The sequence below is a fragment of the Pecten maximus genome, chromosome 3 (assembly GCF_902652985.1).
Source record: "Pecten maximus chromosome 3, xPecMax1.1, whole genome shotgun sequence".
NCBI lineage: Eukaryota > Metazoa > Mollusca > Bivalvia > Pectinida > Pectinidae > Pecten > Pecten maximus.
This window is the reverse complement of record NC_047017.1, coordinates 36,912,576-36,933,564: the sequence shown is the minus strand read 5'-3', so window position 1 is coordinate 36,933,564 and position 20,989 is coordinate 36,912,576. Positions and strand designations below refer to the sequence as shown.

At 43.9% G+C, this 20,989-nt stretch overlaps 1 protein-coding gene across 2 annotated transcripts in view; it reads left to right on the top strand.

The window, feature by feature from the left end:
- Positions 1–20,989, top strand: part of LOC117324054 (cleavage and polyadenylation specificity factor subunit 2-like) — a 273,294-nt gene that overhangs the window by 220,527 nt on the left and 31,778 nt on the right. For both annotated transcript variants that reach the window (XM_033879668.1, XM_033879667.1), the window contains exon 13: positions 19,367–19,470. In XM_033879668.1, coding sequence (XP_033735559.1) covers positions 19,367–19,470 — 104 coding nt within the window. The remainder of the gene's footprint in view (positions 1–19,366; positions 19,471–20,989) is intronic.

The window sequence follows — 20,989 nt, the reverse complement described above, 5'->3', positions numbered from 1 at the left end:
TGTTAGAATTAAACAAGGAGTAACCTAAGGTTAAGGTCATTGAGTTATATATGTCAAGGAAGCTGAGTCAAAGGAAAAATCAAGTTTTCTATCTTTTCACTGATAACATTTTGTTATGTGATTATGAAGCGAAGTTGGTCGGAATTAAACAAGGAGTCAACTCATCAATAGCCAATGTCATTGGGTCAAAGGTCAAGGTCAAATCTTGTATCTTTTTATAACTTATAAGCATTCTGTTACGGCATAATGAAGCAACGTTGATACAAATTTAACAAGCAGTCAGCCGATCAAAGATCAAGGTCACTGGGTCGAAAGTCAAGATAAAATTTTGGACCTTTTACATGAGCATTTTATTATGGCGTTATGAAGCAAGGGTGGTCAAAATTAAGCAAGGAGTCAACTAATTAAATCTAGGTCAATCGGTCAAAGATAAAGGCCAAGTTTTGTATCTTATCACTAAGGAACATTTTTTTAGTTGATTATTAAGCAAAGTTAGTCAGAATTAATAGATGAGTCAACTGACCAAATGTCTAGGTCACCTTTTGTATATTTTTACTGGTGAATATTGTGTTATGACATTAAAGCATTAACAGTCAACAGACCAGAGATCAAAGGTCACTGAATGAAGATCAACTTATGTACCTTTTACATGAACATTTTGCTATGACATTATGAAGCAGAGTTGGTCTGAATTTTGTATCTATTCACACCTGAACATTTTGTTACGACTTAATAAAGTAAAGTTGATTGAAATTAAACAAGTAGTCAACTAATAAAATATCAAGGTCACTTGGTCAAAGGTCAAGGTCATCTGGGTCCAAAGTTAAAGGACAGATTTGATCTGACAATAACCCTGGCTCTTATTGGGGTTTGGTTTTTAAGGTTCAGATAAAACAAATTGAGGATTACAAATGAGTATTTTAGTGGTTTATACATTTCTGTTAACCCAGCAAAACTGGAGGCGGTTGACAAATAATGTTTATTTTTCTTCTACGGTGATATGGACAGATGACTTATTGATGATAATTGGGAAAATGTAGCCACACAATGGCTTTGATGACATGTAATTGATCTTGTTCAAATAAATTCATGAAAAAACAATGGTCTCCTTTCACTGTCACAGGGTTGAGATGTTATTAAATTTTAGTTTAAAAGCAAAACATCTTTATCAGTACACATATCATAGCTCAAGTGACCAATAAGGCCTATTGGCCACTTGTTTGAGCTTTTGAAATATCCAAACTTTCCAGAAAATGTATCTGTAAGATATAGCTGTGGAGTGATTGAAACATTTAATTTAAAACTTTTATGTTTGAAATAAGAAAACTTGTTTCTTTAACTACCTGATGCTGTTAGACCTGGCATTTTGACAACATGATGGTATCTCGATAATGTTGATTGTGTAGCCTAAGGTTGTTTTGTTACCGAACACCAGAACACTTTATGTCCGTTATGATGTTGATTTTAATTTAGATTTTAATTTTCTGAAAATAATTACAGTTGGTTTCATGTTAGACACTCACTGTATGAAATTCTGATAGACATTCAAGTTATTGTGTAATAGACAGACTAGTAAAACAATAAATGTTGGTATTTTTGAGAGCTTCTCTTTTTTTCTCCATTTTCGAAGATGAAATAAATCATGAAAATGTAAAATTGAGAAAGTTATGGTCCCATTGATGATTTATTATTTCGTGGGTTTTTTTGTGTTCATCAACTTTTACGGTGATTCCATGACACATGTTTAAACAAACTGTTGTAGGGATAGGATGTCTGTGTATACCTAACTGTTGTAAGGTTAGGATGGCTGTGTATACCTAACTGTTGTAAGGTTAGGATGGCTGTGTATACCTAACTGTTGTAAGGTTAGGATGGCTGTGTATACCTAACTGTTGTGGGGTTAGGATGGCTGTGTATACCTAACTGTTGTGGGGTTAGGATGGCTGTGTATACCTAACTGTTGTGGGGTTAGGATGTCTGTGTATACCTAACTGTTGTGGGGTTAGGATGGTGGTGTATACCTAACTGTTGTGGGGTTAGGATGGCTGTGTATACCTAACTGTTGTGGGGTTAGGATGGCTGTATATACCTAACTGTTTTAGGGTTAGGATGGCTGTGTATACCTAACTGTTGTAGGGTTAGGATGGCTGTGTATACCTAACTGTTGTTGGGTTAGGACGGTGGTGTATACCTAACTGTTGTGGGGTTAGGATGGTGGTGTATACCTAACTTGTGGGGTTAGGATGGCTGTGTATACCTAACTGTTGTGGGGTTAGGATGGCTGTGTATACCTAACTGTTGTGGGGTTAGGATGGTGGTGTATACCTTACTGTTGTAGGGTTAGGGTGGCTGTATGCCTTACTGTTGTGGGGTTAGGGTGGCTGTATACCTAACTGTTGTGGGGTTAGGGTGGCTGTGTATACCTAACTGTTGTGGGGTTAGGATGGCTGTGTATACCTTACTGTTGTGGGGTTAGGATGGTGGTGTATACCTTACTGTTGTGGGGTTAGGATGGCTGTGTATACCTAACTGTTGTGGGGTTAGGATGGCTGTATACCTAACTGTTGTGGGGTTAGGATGGTGGTGTATACCTTACTGTTGTGGGGTTAGGGTGGCTGTGTATACCTTACTGTTGTGGGGTTAGGGTGGCTGTGTATACCTTACTGTTGTGGGGTTAGGATGGCTGTGTATACCTTACTGTTGTGGGGTTAGGATGGCTGTATACCTAACTGTTGTGGGGTTAGGATGGCTGTATACCTAACTGTTGTGGGGTTAGGATGGTGGTGTATACCTTACTGTTGTGGGGTTAGGATGGCTGTATACCTAACTGTTGTGGGGTTAGGATGGCTGTGTATACCTTACTGTTGTGGGGTTAGGATGGCTGTATACCTAACTGTTGTGGGGTTAGGATGGTGGTGTATACCTTACTGTTGTGGGGTTAGGGTGGCTGTGTATACCTTACTGTTGTGGGGTTAGGGTGGCTGTGTATACCTTACTGTTGTGGGGTTAGGATGGCTGTGTATACCTAACTGTTGTGGGGTTAGGATGGCTGTGTATACCTAACTGTTGTAGGGTTAGGATGGCTGTATACCTAACTGTTGTTGGGTTAGGACGGTGGTGTATACCTAACTGTTGTTGGGTTAGGACGGTGGTGTATACCTAACTGTTGTTGGGTTAGGACGGTGGTGTATACCTAACTGTTGTGGGGTTAGGATGGTGGTGTATACCTAACTGTTGTGGGGTTAGGATGGTGGTGTATACCTAACTGTTGTGGGGTTAGGATGGCTGTGTATACCTAACTGTTGTGGGGTTAGGGTGGCTGTGTATACCTTACTGTTGTGGGGTTAGGGTGGCTGTGTATACCTAACTGTTGTGGGGTTAGGGTGGCTGTGTATACCTAACTGTTGTGGGGTTAGGATGGCTGTGTATACCTAACTGTTGTGGGGTTAGGATGGCTGTATACCTTACTGTTGTGGGGTTAGGGTGGCTGTATACCTTACTGTTGTGGGGTTAGGGTGGCTGTGTATACCTAACTGTTGTGGGGTTAGGATGGCTGTGTATACCTAACTGTTGTGGGGTTAGGATGGCTGTATACCTTACTGTTGTGGGGTTAGGATGGTGGTGTATACCTTACTGTTGTGGGGTTAGGGTGGCTATGTATACCTAACTGTTGTTGGGTTAGGGTGGCTGTGTATACCTAACTGTTGTGGGGTTAGGATGGTGGTGTATACCTAACTGTTGTGGGGTCAGGATGGCTGTGTATACCTAACTGTTGTTGGGTTAGGACGGTGGTGTATACCTAACTGTTGTGGGGTTAGGATGGCTGTGTATACCTAACTGTTGTGGGGTTAGGATGGCTGTGTATACCTTACTGTTGTGGGGTAAGGATGGCTGTGTATACCTTACTGTTGTGGGGTTAGGGTGGCTGTGTATACCTAACTGTTGTGGGGTTAGGGTGGCTGTGTATACCTAACTGTTGTAAGGTTAGGATGGCTGTGTATACCTAACTGTTGTGGGTTTAGGGTGGCTGTGTATGCCTAACTGTTGTGGGGTGAGGATGGCTGTGTATACCTAACTGTTGTAGGGTTAGGGTGGCTGTGTATACCTTACTGTTGTAGGGTTAGGGTGGCTGTATACCTTACTGTTGTGGGGTTAGGGTGGCTGTGTATACCTAACTGTTGTAGGTTAGGATGGCTGTATACCTAACTGTTGTGGGGTTAGGATGGCTGTGTATACCTAACTGTTGTGGGGTTAGGGTGGCTGTATACCTTACTCTTGTGGGGTTAGGGTGGCTATGTATACCTAACTGTTGTGGGGTTAGGATGGTGGTGTATACCTAACTGTTGTAAGGTTAGGATGGCTGTGTATACCTAACTGTTGTAAGGTTAGGATGGCTGTGTATACCTAACTGTTGTGGGGTTAGGATGGCTGTGTATACCTAACTGTTGTGGGGTTAGGATAGCTGTGTATACCTAACTGTTGTGGGGTTAGGATGGCTGTGTATACCTAACTGTTGTGGGGTTAGGATGGTGGTGTATACCTAACTGTTGTGGGGTTAGGATGGCTGTGTATACCTAACTGTTGTGGGGTTAGGATGGCTGTATATACCTAACTGTTTTAGGGTTAGGATGGCTGTGTATACCTAACTGTTGTAGGGTTAGGATGGCTGTGTATACCTAACTGTTGTTGGGTTAGGACGGTGGTGTATACCTAACTGTTGTGGGGTTAGGATGGTGGTGTATACCTAACTTGTGGGGTTAGGATGGCTGTGTATACCTAACTGTTGTGGGGTTAGGATGGCTGTGTATACCTAACTGTTGTGGGGTTAGGATGGTGGTGTATACCTTACTGTTGTAGGGTTAGGGTGGCTGTATGCCTTACTGTTGTGGGGTTAGGGTGGCTGTATACCTTACTGTTGTGGGGTTAGGGTGGCTGTGTATACCTAACTGTTGTGGGGTTAGGATGGCTGTGTATACCTAACTGTTGTGGGGTTAGGATGGCTGTATACCTAACTGTTGTGGGGTTAGGATGGTGGTGTATACCTTACTGTTGTGGGGTTAGGGTGGCTGTGTATACCTTACTGTTGTGGGGTTAGGGTGGCTGTGTATACCTTACTGTTGTGGGGTTAGGATGGCTGTGTATACCTAACTGTTGTGGGGTCAGGATGGCTGTGTATACCTAACTGTTGTTGGGTTAGGACGGTGGTGTATACCTAACTGTTGTGGGGTTAGGATGGCTGTGTATACCTAACTGTTGTGGGGTTAGGATGGCTGTGTATACCTTACTGTTGTGGGGTAAGGATGGCTGTGTATACCTTACTGTTGTGGGGTTAGGGTGGCTGTGTATACCTAACTGTTGTGGGGTTAGGGTGGCTGTGTATACCTAACTGTTGTAAGGTTAGGATGGCTGTGTATACCTAACTGTTGTGGGTTTAGGGTGGCTGTGTATGCCTAACTGTTGTGGGGTGAGGATGGCTGTGTATACCTAACTGTTGTAGGGTTAGGGTGGCTGTGTATACCTTACTGTTGTAGGGTTAGGGTGGCTGTATACCTTACTGTTGTGGGGTTAGGGTGGCTGTGTATACCTAACTGTTGTAGGTTAGGATGGCTGTATACCTAACTGTTGTGGGGTTAGGATGGCTGTGTATACCTAACTGTTGTGGGGTTAGGGTGGCTGTATACCTTACTCTTGTGGGGTTAGGGTGGCTATGTATACCTAACTGTTGTGGGGTTAGGATGGTGGTGTATACCTAACTGTTGTAAGGTTAGGATGGCTGTGTATACCTAACTGTTGTAAGGTTAGGATGGCTGTGTATACCTAACTGTTGTGGGGTTAGGATGGCTGTGTATACCTAACTGTTGTGGGGTTAGGATAGCTGTGTATACCTAACTGTTGTGGGGTTAGGATGTCTGTGTATACCTAACTGTTGTGGGGTTAGGATGGTGGTGTATACCTAACTGTTGTGGGGTTAGGATGGCTGTGTATACCTAACTGTTGTGGGGTTAGGATGGCTGTATATACCTAACTGTTTTAGGGTTAGGATGGCTGTGTATACCTAACTGTTGTAGGGTTAGGATGGCTGTGTATACCTAACTGTTGTTGGGTTAGGACGGTGGTGTATACCTAACTGTTGTGGGGTTAGGATGGTGGTGTATACCTAACTTGTGGGGTTAGGATGGCTGTGTATACCTAACTGTTGTGGGGTTAGGATGGCTGTGTATACCTAACTGTTGTGGGGTTAGGATGGTGGTGTATACCTTACTGTTGTAGGGTTAGGGTGGCTGTATGCCTTACTGTTGTGGGGTTAGGGTGGCTGTATACCTTACTGTTGTGGGGTTAGGGTGGCTGTGTATACCTAACTGTTGTGGGGTTAGGATGGCTGTGTATACCTAACTGTTGTGGGGTTAGGATGGCTGTATACCTAACTGTTGTGGGGTTAGGATGGTGGTGTATACCTTACTGTTGTGGGGTTAGGGTGGCTGTGTATACCTTACTGTTGTGGGGTTAGGGTGGCTGTGTATACCTTACTGTTGTGGGGTTAGGATGGCTGTGTATACCTTACTGTTGTGGGGTTAGAATGGCTGTATACCTAACTGTTGTGGGGTTAGGATGGCTGTATACCTAACTGTTGTAGGGTTAGGATGGTGGTGTATACCTTACTGTTGTGGGGTTAGGATGGCTGTATACCTAACTGTTGTGGGGTTAGGATGGCTGTGTATACCTTACTGTTGTGGGGTTAGGATGGCTGTATACCTAACTGTTGTGGGGTTAGGATGGTGGTGTATACCTTACTGTTGTGGGGTTAGGGTGGCTGTGTATACCTTACTGTTGTGGGGTTAGGGTGGCTGTGTATACCTTACTGTTGTGGGGTTAGGATGGCTGTGTATACCTAACTGTTGTGGGGTTAGGATGGCTGTGTATACCTAACTGTTGTAGGGTTAGGATGGCTGTATACCTAACTGTTGTTGGGTTAGGACGGTGGTGTATACCTAACTGTTGTGGGGTTAGGATGGTGGTGTATACCTAACTGTTGTGGGGTTAGGATGGTGGTGTATACCTAACTGTTGTGGGGTTAGGATGGCTGTGTATACCTAACTTGTGGGGTTAGGATGGCTGTGTATACCTAACTGTTGTGGGGTTAGGATGGCTGTGTATACCTAACTGTTGTGGGGTTAGGATGGTGGTGTATACCTTACTGTTGTAGGGTTAGGGTGGCTGTATGCCTTACTGTTGTGGGGTTAGGGTGGCTGTATACCTAACTGTTGTGGGGTTAGGGTGGCTGTGTATACCTAACTGTTGTTGGGTTAGGATGGCTGTGTATACCTTACTGTTGTGGGGTTAGGATGGTGGTGTATACCTTACTGTTGTGGGGTTAGGATGGCTGTGTATACCTAACTGTTGTGGGGTTAGGATGGCTGTATACCTAACTGTTGTGGGGTTAGGATGGTGGTGTATACCTTACTGTTGTGGGGTTAGGGTGGCTGTGTATACCTTACTGTTGTGGGGTTAGGGTGGCTGTGTATACCTTACTGTTGTGGGGTTAGGATGGCTGTGTATACCTTACTGTTGTGGGGTTAGGATGGCTGTATACCTAACTGTTGTGGGGTTAGGATGGCTGTATACCTAACTGTTGTGGGGTTAGGATGGTGGTGTATACCTTACTGTTGTGGGGTTAGGATGGCTGTATACCTAACTGTTGTGGGTTAGGATGGCTGTGTATACCTTACTGTTGTGGGGTTAGGATGGCTGTATACCTAACTGTTGTGGGGTTAGGATGGTGGTGTATACCTTACTGTTGTGGGGTTAGGGTGGCTGTGTATACCTTACTGTTGTGGGGTTAGGGTGGCTGTGTATACCTTACTGTTGTGGGGTTAGGATGGCTGTGTATACCTAACTGTTGTGGGGTTAGGATGGCTGTGTATACCTAACTGTTGTAGGGTTAGGATGGCTGTATACCTAACTGTTGTTGGGTTAGGACGGTGGTGTATACCTAACTGTTGTTGGGTTAGGACGGTGGTGTATACCTAACTGTTGTTGGGTTAGGACGGTGGTGTATACCTAACTGTTGTGGGGTTAGGATGGTGGTGTATACCTAACTGTTGTGGGGTTAGGATGGTGGTGTATACCTAACTGTTGTGGGGTTAGGATGGCTGTGTATACCTAACTGTTGTGGGGTTAGGGTGGCTGTGTATACCTTACTGTTGTGGGGTTAGGGTGGCTGTGTATACCTAACTGTTGTGGGGTTAGGGTGGCTGTGTATACCTAACTGTTGTGGGGTTAGGATGGCTGTGTATACCTAACTGTTGTGGGGTTAGGATGGCTGTATACCTTACTGTTGTGGGGTTAGGGTGGCTGTGTATACCTTACTGTTGTGGGGTTAGGGTGGCTGTGTATACCTTACTGTTGTGGGGTTAGGATGGCTGTGTATACCTTACTGTTGTGGGGTTAGGATGGCTGTATACCTAACTGTTGTGGGGTTAGGATGGCTGTATACCTAACTGTTGTGGGGTTAGGATGGTGGTGTATACCTTACTGTTGTGGGGTTAGGATGGCTGTATACCTAACTGTTGTGGGGTTAGGATGGCTGTGTATACCTTACTGTTGTGGGGTTAGGATGGCTGTATACCTAACTGTTGTGGGGTTAGGATGGTGGTGTATACCTTACTGTTGTGGGGTTAGGGTGGCTGTGTATACCTTACTGTTGTGGGGTTAGGGTGGCTGTGTATACCTTACTGTTGTGGGGTTAGGATGGCTGTGTATACCTAACTGTTGTGGGGTTAGGATGGCTGTGTATACCTAACTGTTGTAGGGTTAGGATGGCTGTATACCTAACTGTTGTTGGGTTAGGACGGTGGTGTATACCTAACTGTTGTTGGGTTAGGACGGTGGTGTATACCTAACTGTTGTTGGGTTAGGACGGTGGTGTATACCTAACTGTTGTGGGGTTAGGATGGCTGTGTATACCTTACTGTTGTGGGGTTAGGGTGGCTATGTATACCTAACTGTTGTGGGGTTAGGGTTGCTATGTATACCTAACTGTTGTGGGGTTAGGGTGGCTGTGTATACCTAACTGTTGTGGGGTTAGGATGGCTGTATACCTTACTGTTGTGGGGTTAGGATGTCTGTGTATACCTAACTGTTGTGGGGTTAGGGTGGCTATGTATACCTAACTGTTGTGGGGTTAGGGTGGCTGTGTATACCTTACTGTTGTGGGGTTAGGGTGGCTATGTATACCTAACTGTTGTGGGGTTAGGATGGCTGTGTATACCTAACTGTTGTGGGGTTAGGATGGCTGTGTATACCTAACTGTTGTGGGGTTAGGATGGCTGTGTATACCTAACTGTTGTGGGGTTAGGGTGGCTGTGTATACCTAACTGTTGTGGGGTTAGGGTGGCTGTGTATACCTTACTGTTGTGGGGTTAGGGTGGCTGTGTATACCTAACTGTTGTGGGGTTAGGGTGGCTGTGTATACCTAACTGTTGTGGGGTTAGGATGTCTGTGTATACCTAACTGTTGTGGGGTTAGGATGGTGGTGTATACCTAACTGTTGTAGGGTTAGGATGGCTGGTGTATACCTAACTGTTGTAGGGTTAGGGTGGCTGTGTATACCTAACTGTTGTAGGGTTAGGATGGCTGTGTATACCTAACTGTTGTGGGGTTAGGGTGGCTGTGTATACCTAACTGTTGTAGGGTTAGGATGGCTGTGTATACCTAACTGTTGTGGGGTTAGGGTGGCTGTGTATACCTAACTGTTGTGGGGTTAGGATGGCTGTGTATACCTAACTGTTGTGGGGTTAGGGATGGCTGTGTATACCTTAACTGTTTGGTAGGTTAGGATGGCTGTGTATACCTAACTGTTGTGGGGTTAGGGTGGCTGTGTATACCTAACTGTTGTGGGGTTAGGATGGCTGTGTATACCTAACTGTTGTAAGGGTTAGGATGGCTGTGTATACCTAACTGTTGTGGGGTTAGGATGGCTGTGTATACCTAACTGTTGTAGGGGTTAGGACTGTTGGTGTATACCTAACTGTTGTGGGGGTTAGGATGGCTCTGTGTATACCTAACTGTTGTGGGGTTAGGATGGCTGTATACCTAACTGTTGTAGGGTTAGGATGGTGGTGTATACCTTACTGTTGTGGGGTTAGGATGGCTGTATACCTAACTGTTGTGGGGTTAGGATGGCTGTGTATACCTTACTGTTGTGGGGTTAGGATGGCTGTATACCTAACTGTTGTGGGGTTAGGATGGTGGTGTATACCTTACTGTTGTGGAGTTAGGGTGGCTGTGTATACCTTACTGTTGTGGGGTTAGGGTGGCTGTGTATACCTTACTGTTGTGGGGTTAGGATGGCTGTGTATACCTAACTGTTGTGGGGTTAGGATGGCTGTGTATACCTAACTGTTGTAGGGTTAGGATGGCTGTATACCTAACTGTTGTTGGGTTAGGACGGTGGTGTATACCTAACTGTTGTGGGGTTAGGATGGTGGTGTATACCTAACTGTTGTGGGGTTAGGATGGTGGTGTATACCTAACTGTTGTGGGGTTAGGATGGCTGTGTATACCTAACTTGTGGGGTTAGGATGGCTGTGTATACCTAACTGTTGTGGGGTTAGGATGGCTGTGTATACCTAACTGTTGTGGGGTTAGGATGGTGGTGTATACCTTACTGTTGTAGGGTTAGGGTGGCTGTATGCCTTACTGTTGTGGGGTTAGGGTGGCTGTATACCTAACTGTTGTGGGGTTAGGGTGGCTGTGTATACCTAACTGTTGTTGGGTTAGGATGGCTGTGTATACCTTACTGTTGTGGGGTTAGGATGGTGGTGTATACCTTACTGTTGTGGGGTTAGGATGGCTGTGTATACCTAACTGTTGTGGGGTTAGGATGGCTGTATACCTAACTGTTGTGGGGTTAGGATGGTGGTGTATACCTTACTGTTGTGGGGTTAGGGTGGCTGTGTATACCTTACTGTTGTGGGGTTAGGGTGGCTGTGTATACCTTACTGTTGTGGGGTTAGGATGGCTGTGTATACCTTACTGTTGTGGGGTTAGGATGGCTGTATACCTAACTGTTGTGGGGTTAGGATGGCTGTATACCTAACTGTTGTGGGGTTAGGATGGTGGTGTATACCTTACTGTTGTGGGGTTAGGATGGCTGTATACCTAACTGTTGTGGGGTTAGGATGGCTGTGTATACCTTACTGTTGTGGGGTTAGGATGGCTGTATACCTAACTGTTGTGGGGTTAGGATGGTGGTGTATACCTTACTGTTGTGGGGTTAGGGTGGCTGTGTATACCTTACTGTTGTGGGGTTAGGGTGGCTGTGTATACCTTACTGTTGTGGGGTTAGGATGGCTGTGTATACCTAACTGTTGTGGGGTTAGGATGGCTGTGTATACCTAACTGTTGTAGGGTTAGGATGGCTGTATACCTAACTGTTGTTGGGTTAGGACGGTGGTGTATACCTAACTGTTGTTGGGTTAGGACGGTGGTGTATACCTAACTGTTGTTGGGTTAGGACGGTGGTGTATACCTAACTGTTGTGGGGTTAGGATGGTGGTGTATACCTAACTGTTGTGGGGTTAGGATGGTGGTGTATACCTAACTGTTGTGGGGTTAGGATGGCTGTGTATACCTAACTGTTGTGGGGTTAGGGTGGCTGTGTATACCTAACTGTTGTGGGGTTAGGGTGGCTGTGTATACCTAACTGTTGTGGGGTTAGGGTGGCTGTGTATACCTAACTGTTGTGGGGTTAGGATGGCTGTGTATACCTAACTGTTGTGGGGTTAGGATGGCTGTATACCTTACTGTTGTGGGGTTAGGGTGGCTGTGTATACCTTACTGTTGTGGGGTTAGGGTGGCTGTGTATACCTTACTGTTGTGGGGTTAGGATGGCTGTGTATACCTTACTGTTGTGGGGTTAGGATGGCTGTATACCTAACTGTTGTGGGGTTAGGATGGCTGTATACTTAACTGTTGTGGGGTTAGGATGGTGGTGTATACCTTACTGTTGTGGGGTTAGGATGGCTGTATACCTAACTGTTGTGGGGTTAGGATGGCTGTGTATACCTTACTGTTGTGGGGTTAGGATGGCTGTATATACCTAACTGTTGTGGGTTAGGATGGTGGTGTATACCTTACTGTTGTGGGGTTAGGGTGGCTGTGTATACCTTACTGTTGTGGGGTTAGGGTGGCTGTGTATACCTAACTGTTGTGGGGTTAGGGTGGCTGTGTATACCTAACTGTTGTGGGGTTAGGGTGGCTGTGTATACCTAACTGTTGTAGGGTTAGGATGGCTGTGTATACCTAACTGTTGTGGGGTTAGGACGGTGGTGTATACCTAACTGTTGTGGGGTTAGGATGGCTGTGTATACCTAACTGTTGTGGGGTTAGGATGGTGGTGTATACCTAACTGTTGTGGGGTTAGGATGGCTGTGTATACCTAACTGTTGTGGGGTTAGGGTGGCTGTGTATACCTAACTGTTGTGGGGTTAGGATGGCTGTATACCTAACTGTTGTGGGTTAGGGTGGCTGTGTATACCTAACTGTTGTGGGGTTAGGATGGCTGTGTATACCTAACTGTTGTGGGGTTAGGACGGTGGTGTATACCTAACTGTTGTGGGGTTAGGGTGGCTGTGTATACCTAACTGTTGTGGGGTTAGGGTGGCTGTGTATACCTAACTGTTGTGGGGTTAGGGTGGCTGTGTATACCTAACTGTTGTGGGGTTAGGATGGCGTGTTACCTAACGTTGTGGGGTTAGGGGTGGCGGGTATACCTAAGTTGTGGGTTAGGAGAGGTGTATACCAAATGTTGGGGGTTGGGTGGCGGGGGTTTTGTTTTGGGGTTAGGTGGCTGGTTACCTTTTTGTTGGGGGGTTAGGGTGCTGTGTAACCCAAAAGTTTTTTGGGGGTTAGGGGGGTGTGTATACCTAACTGTTTGTGGGGTTAGGATGTCTGTGTTTTCCAACGTTGTGGGGTTTGGATGGTGGTTACCTATGGTTTTAGGGTTTGGGTGGGGGTATCCAACGTTTAGGGGTTTGGGGGGGTGCCCCGGTGGGGGGGTGGTGTTTAAAATAACTGTTTTGGGGTTAGGGGGTTTTAAGGGGGTGGAATCTAATTGTTGGGGTTTTTGGGTGGCTTTATACCTAATTGTGGGGGGTTGGATGGCTGGGGATACCTAATGTTGTGGGGTTAGGTGGGTTTAAAGGGTTTTGGCGGGGATACCTAACTGTTGTGGGGTTAGGACGGCTGTATGCCTAACTGTTTTAGGGTTAGGGTGGCTGTGTATACCTAACTGTTGTGGGGTTAGGGTGGCTGTGTATACCTAACTGTTGTAGGGTTAGGACGGTGGTGTATACCTAACTGTTGTAAGGTTAGGGTGGCTGTGTATACCTAACTGTTGTAGGGTTAGGATGGCTGTATGCCTAACTGTTTTAGGGTTAGGGTGGCTATGTATACCTAACTGTTGTGGGGTTAGGGTGGCTGTGTATACCTAACTGTTGCGGGGTTAGGGTGGCTGTGTATACCTTACTGTTGTGGGGTTAGGGTGGCTGTGTATACCTAACTGTTGTGGGGTAGGTAGGTGGTGTATACCTAACTGTTGTTGGGTTAGGTGGCTGTTGTATACCTAACTGTTGTAGGGTTAGGGTGGCTGTGTATACTAACTGTTGTGGGGTTAGGGTGGCTGTGTATACCTAACTGTTGTGGGTTAGGACGGGGGTTATACCTAACTGTTGTGGGGTTAGGGTGGTTGTAACCTAAAATGTTGTGGGTTTTGGATGGCTGTATCCTAAAATGTTTGGGTTAGGGTGGCTTGTATACCTAACTGTTTTGGGGTTAGGGGGGTGGGATCCTAATTTTGGGTTAGGGGGCGGTATACCACGTTTTGGGGGGGGGGGGTTAAGGGTGGGGTTGGGGTTGTGTATACCTAACTGTTGGGGGTTAGGGGTGTGTATACTAAATGTTGTGGTTTGGTGCTGTGTATACCAACTGTTTGGGTTAGGGTGGCTGTATCCTAAGTTTGGGTTGGGGGTTATATACCTAAATGTTGTGGGGGTTTGGGGGTGTGATACCTAATGTTTTGTGGGTTTTGGTGGCTGTGTAACCTACTTTTGGGGGGAGGGTGGCTGTGTATCCTAACTGTTTTTGGGGTTAGGGGGGCTTTTTATACCTAACTGTTTTGGGGGGAGGTGGGTGTATACCTAACTGTTGTAGGGTTAGGGGTGGCTGTGTATACCTAACTGTTGTGGGGTTAGGACGGTGGTGTATACCTAACTGTTGTGGGGTTAGGACGGTGGTGTATACCTAACTGTTGTAGGGTTAGGGTGGCTGTGTATACCTAACTGTTGTGGGGTTAGGGTGGCTGTGTATACCTAACTGTTGTGGGGTTAGGATGGCTGTATACCTAACTGTTATGGGGTTAGGATGGCTGTATACCTAACTGTTGTGGGGTTAGGGTGGCTGTGTATACCTGACTGTTGTAGGGTTAGGATGGCTGTATACCTAACTGTTGTAGGGTTAGGGTGGCTGTGTATACCTAACTGTTGTGGGGTTAGGATGTCTGTGTATACCTAACTGTTGTGGGGTTAGGATGTCTGTGTATACCTAACTGTTGTAGGGTTAGGATGGTGGTGTATACCTAACTGTTGTAGGGTTAGGGTGGCTGTGTATACCTAACTGTTGTAGGGTTAGGGTGGCTGTGTATACCTAACTGTTGTGGGGTTAGGATGGCTGTGTATACCTAACTGTTGTAGGGTTAGGATGGCTGTATACCTAACTGTTGTAGGGTTAGGGTGGCTGTGTATACCTAACTGTTGTGGGGTAAGGATGTCTGTGTATACCTAACTGTTGTGGGGTTAGGACGGTGGTGTATACCTAACTGTTGTAGGGTTAGGATGGTGGTGTATACCTAACTGTTGTAGGGTTAGGGTGGCTGTGTATACCTAACTGTTGTGGGGTTAGGATGGTGGTGTATACCTAACTGTTGTAGGGTTAGGGTGGCTGTTTATACCTAACTGTTGTGGGGTTAGGATGTCTGTGTATACCTAACTGTTGTGGGGTTAGGACGGTGGTGTATACCTAACTGTTGTGGGGTTAGGATGGCTGTATATACCTAACTGTTGTGGGGTTAGGGTGGCTGTATATACCTAACTGTTGTGGGGTTAGGGTGGCTGTGTATACCTAACTGTTGTAGGGTTAGGGTGGCTGTGTATACCTAACTGTTGTAGGGTTAGGATGGCTGTGTATACCTAACTGTTGTAGGGTTAGGATGGCTGTATACCTAACTGTTGTGGGGTAAGGATGGTGGTGTATACCTAACTGTTGTGGGGTTAGGATGGCTGTATACCTAACTGTTGTGGGGTTAGGGTGGCTGTGTATACCTAACTGTTGTAAGGTTAGGATGGCTGTGTATACCTAACTGTTGTAGGGTTAGGGTGGCTGTGTATACCTGACTGTTGTGGGGTTAGGGTGGCTGTATACCTAACTGTTGTGGGGTTAGGGTGGCTGTATACCTAACTGTTGTGGGGTTAGGGTGGCTGTATACCTAACTGTTGAAGAGTTAGGATGGTGAGGTGTTGTAAGGTTAGTTCTATATATTGACATGTCAGTGGTTGGTTAGCTGTATATTGACGTGTCAGTGGTTGGTTAGTTGTATATTGACGTGTCAGTGGTTGGTTAGTTGTATATTGACGTGTCAGTGGTTGGTAAGCTGTATATTGACGTGTCAGTGGTTGGTTAGCTGTATATTGACGTGTCAGTGGTTGGTTAGTTGTATATTGACGTGTCAGTGGTTGGTTAGTTGTATATTGACGTGTCAGTGGTTGGTTAGTTGTATATTGACGTGTCGTGTTGGTTAGGTTGTATATGACGTGTCAGTGGTTGGTTAGTTGTATATTGACGTGTCAGTGGTTAGTTAGTTGTATATTGACGTGTCAGTGGTTAGTTAGTTGTATATTGACGTGTCAGTGGTTGGTTAGCTGTATATTGACGTGTCAGTGGTTGGTTAGTTGTATATTGACATGTCAGTGGTTGGTTAGTTGTATATTGACGTGTCAGTGGTTGGTTATCTGTATATTGATGTGTCAGTGGTTGGTTAGCTGTATATTGACGTGTCAGTGGTTGGTTAGTTGTATATTGACGTGTCAGTGGTTGGTTAGCTGTATATTGACGTGTCAGTGGTTGGTTAGTTGTATATTGACGTGTCAGTGGTTGGTTAGTTGTATATTGACGTGTCAGTGGTTGGTTAGTTGTATATTGACGTGTCAGTGGTTGGTTAGCTGTATATTGATGTGTCAGTGGTTGGTTAGTTGTATATTGACGTGTCAGTGGTTGGTTAGTTGTATATTGATGTGTCAGTGGTTGGTTAGTTGTATATTGACGTGTCAGTGGTTGGTTAGTTGTATATTGATGTGTCAGTGGTTGGTTAGTTGTATATTGACGTGTCAGTGGTTGGTTAGTTGTATATTGATGTGTCAGTGGTTGGTTAGTTGTATATTGACGTGACAGTGGTTACATATTCTGATGTTATCTGTAGGATTGTTTCTATGGTTTTTATTGGGACGTTACTGATATGATTACAGACAATTAATACCCAAAGTTTCAGGTAGAATTCCTATCTGATGTAGCAGAATTATTATGGGTGCACATGTTAGACCTAAAAATCAGTTGATTGTGTTACAAGTGCGAGTAATGTAGGCGTTATTTTAATGTGTGCTATTAAAAATATAATGACATTGCTTGAAATACGAAATGTTTTAATAAACAGGTTTTGCTGATAGGACATTTTTACAACTCCTTGAGATTTCCACAATAAAATGTAAACCCTTACTATAAAATGTGTCACACCATCAACAGACTTTGATGATTGGTTGGTTCCCTAAGGTACACTGTAGAGCGCAGCACCACTAACTAGACAATAAACCTGTTTAATAGGATTCAAAAACATAGGCACTTCAGAAGTTCCTGACAGTATGTTTTCTCAATTCCATAAAATGGTTAAGAATAATTGAGTTTTACAATTTATTTTCAAACATAAATTAAATCTACTATATAAGCTCTGTTTCAGGTGTCATTTTAATGTTAGAAATTTTAAAAACCAAATTTTGAATAGTTGTCAGTTAAAAAGAACATTTTGGCTACTAAAAAGAAGTTACGGAAACCCTGTATCAACACTTACCACTATAGTGACAGAAACCCTGTATCAACACTTACCACTAGTGTGACAGAAACCCTGTATCAACGCTTACCAATAGTGTGACAGAAACCCTGTATCAACACTTACCACTACTGTGACAGAAACCCTGTATCAACACTTACCACTAGTGTGACAGAAACCCTGTATCAACACTTACCACTAGTGTGACAGAAACCCCGTATCAACACTTATCACTAGTGTGACAGAAACCCCGTATCAACACTTACCACTAGTGTGACAGAAACCCCGTATCAACACTTACCACTAGTGTGACAGAAACCCTGTATCAACGCTTACCAATAGTGTGACAGAAACCCTTTATCAACACTTACCACTAATGTGACGGAAACCCTGTATCAACACTTACCACTAGTGTGACAGAAACCAACACTTACCACTAGTGTGACAGAAACCCTGTATCAACGCTTACCACTAGTGTTACAGAAACCCTATTTCAACACTTACCACTAGTGTGACAGAAACCCTGAATTAACACTTACCACTAGTGTGACAGAAACCCTGTATCAACACTTACCACTAGTGTTACAGAAACCCTATATCAACACTTACCACTAGTGTGACAGAAACCCTGTATCAACACTTACCACTAGTGTGACAGAAACCCCGTATCAACACTTACCACTAGTGTGACAGAAACCCTGTATCAACACTTACCACTAGTGTGACAGAAACCCTGTATCAACACTTACTACTAGTGTGACAGAAACCCTGTATCAACACTTACCACTAGTGTGACAGAAACCCTGTATCAACACTTACCACTAGTGTGACAGAAACCCTGTATCAACACTTACCACTAGTGTGACAGAAACCCCGTATCAACACTTACTACTAATGTGACAGAAACCCCGTATCAACACTTACTACTAGTGTGATGGACACCCTGTATCAACACTTACCACTAGTGTGACTAGTGAGAGTTACAAGTCAAGTCTGAGGATGCTAAGATATTCTAAACAATCCAAAGGGGACTTGATTTCTTCAATAGATTTCTTCCTCTTTGGAAACTTCACTTTCCTAAATAATTTGGTGTAGGTTTCCAAAGAGATAGCTTGTAAAATTAAATATAACTGGTAAACACATGGATACCTCATAAGGTAAGAGCCTTGACCAATAGCTGACCATGTTTACTGGTGTTGTAAGTGGTCAGCTTAGTTAGTAATGTTACCATACATGTTATTGGAAAGCCTAGACAATAAACCATTTAAGTCATACATGTATTTAGTTTATTTGTAATACTGCCTAATCACTATATCAATGTATCATTATTTAACAGCACCATGTCCTAGAGGTCATCCTAGGGTCAAACGCTGGACCTATTCACTGCCAATAGTACACTTATTTGTTGTTGCTTAAGAAAAACCTTCATAAGTAACTAAGTTAGAAATGTCTTTACATTCTATACATCCTGTATATGACGTGCTTGACTTGGTTCCACTCAGGAAGAAAGAGGGGGCCATAGTGGCCGAGTATTTAAGGTGTCCCAACACTTTATCACTAGCCCTCCACCTCTGGGCCGCGGTGGCTGAGTGGTTAAGGTGTCCCAACACTTTATCACTAGCCCTCCACCTCTGGGCCGCGGTGGCCGAGTATTTAAGGTGTCCCAACACTTTATCACTAGCCCTCCACCTCTGGGTTGTGAATTTGAAACACAAGGGGCAGTTGCCTGGTACTGACCGTAGGTCTGTTGTTTTTCTCTGAGTACAAAATGTACTCCGGCTTTCCTCCACCTCCAAAACCAGGCATGTCCTTAAATGACCCTGGCTGTTAATAGGAAGTTAAAAGAAATAAACCAAAAGGAACAAAGAGCCACAACAGCACTCGTCCAATGGACATGGTTTTGGGAGACCATCTTCAGCTCGGCCCATTTGACGTTTGCTGGTGATTTGCGTATTGTGTGGCCAGCCCATCCCCATTTTCTCTTCTTGACGGTGTTTGTTTAGCTTTATTCCAAATGTCCTCATTAGAGGTGACCTCTGGCCACCTTTCTGTATATGAGTATAGATATATGTATGTACATATATTTCAATTATTTATACTCAAGGTAATACCATCTATATCATAGATCTAGCAGTTGCTTTGATTTTTACTTTCTTTTTCTGTACATGAAGGGTAATGTTATACAAACAATTGATAATCTTGTTTCCTTTTCAGGGTAAAAGCAGAACAGGATTTTTTAAGCAAGCTAAGAAGGCCTATCCCATGTTCCCGTATACAGAGGAGAAGATCAAGTGGGACGAGTATGGAGAAATCATCAGGTAAACAAATGAAATGTTTTCAAACAAGAATTCCTTCACATGAGGAACTTCCATTAAAAGATTTCAACAAGTCAAGGTCATTTAATGAAGCAGTGTTTATTGTACATTTCTTTGGTAAGGATTTAACATCAGGAAGCTTAATAAACAATGGATTTGTCTGGATTTCACATCTGTTGCATATTTCTTTTAGCCTAATGTAAGGGAAAAGGGGCATGATGATTTTCATACCCCCGCAACGAAGTTAGGGGGGGTATACTGGAATCAGGTTGTCCGTCCGTCCGTCCCTCCGTCTGTCTGTAGACGCATTTTGTCCGGACAACTCCTCCTAAACCGATGGGCAAATTCCGATGAAACTTCACACAAATATTAATGATCATGTGTAGATGTGCATGCCACTTTATTTTTCTCAAAATTATGGTTGCTATGGCAGCTGGTCACTATAAACAGGTTTTCCGATAGGAACCATAACTTTAAGTTTGTCCGGACAACTCCTCCTAAACTAAATGGCTGATTTCAATGAAACTTCACACAAATATAGAGGACCATGTGTAGATGTGCATGCCACTTTCTTTTCTTTCAAAATTATGGTTGCTATGGCAACTGGTCACTATAAACAGGTTTTCTGATAAGAACCATAACTTTAAGTTTGTCCAGACAACTCCTCCTAAACCGAAGGGCCGATTTCAATGAAACTTCACGCAAATATAGGGGACCATGTGTAGATGTGCATGCCACTTTTTTTTTTTTCAAAATTATGGTTGCTATGGCAACTGGTCACTATAAACAGGTTTTCTGATAAGAACCATAACTTTAAGTTTGTCCGGACAACTCCTCCTAAACCGAAGGGCTGATTTCATGAAACTTCACACAAATATAGAGGACCATGTGTAGATGTGCATGCCACTTTTTTTTTTCTTCAAAATTATGGTTGCTATGGCAACTGGTCACTATATTACTGGGTTATCTTAGTTAGCCTCTAATTAACAGTTCCAATTCACCATTGACTCGTGCAGATTGCGGGGGTATTAGTCAGCCATCCTGGCGACAGTTCTAGTTCTATCTTGTAGATATAAATCTTTTTTATAAACTTTCTCAAAGATGTATGATATTTTTGCTTGCATTTGGACATATTGTGGTGTTAAATCTGACATCCTGTCCGGGACTGTTCCTGACTCGTTGGCAGCCATTTGTCTGTACCAAGAGTCTGATGAATGAGGCTGGCCAAATGTCTGACTAGTCCCCTACATTGATGGATATCACCACATACCCTACATGAGGATTTCTATGTCACAGCCTCTCCCATCAGCTGGCAACCATTAATCACCGATTTCAAAATATAAATAAATTCAATTTGATATCAGGGTTTCAATACATCAAAGTTTCAGTGCATATGGGGTTTAGCGGTTTTGGATTTAAACTCACAGGAAAATTAATCCAAGAAAAGTATAATTGATGGAAGATTTTTTTCCCCTTAGGCCTGCATGATGAACGTTCTTAAGATTTATTAAAGCATTCTTAA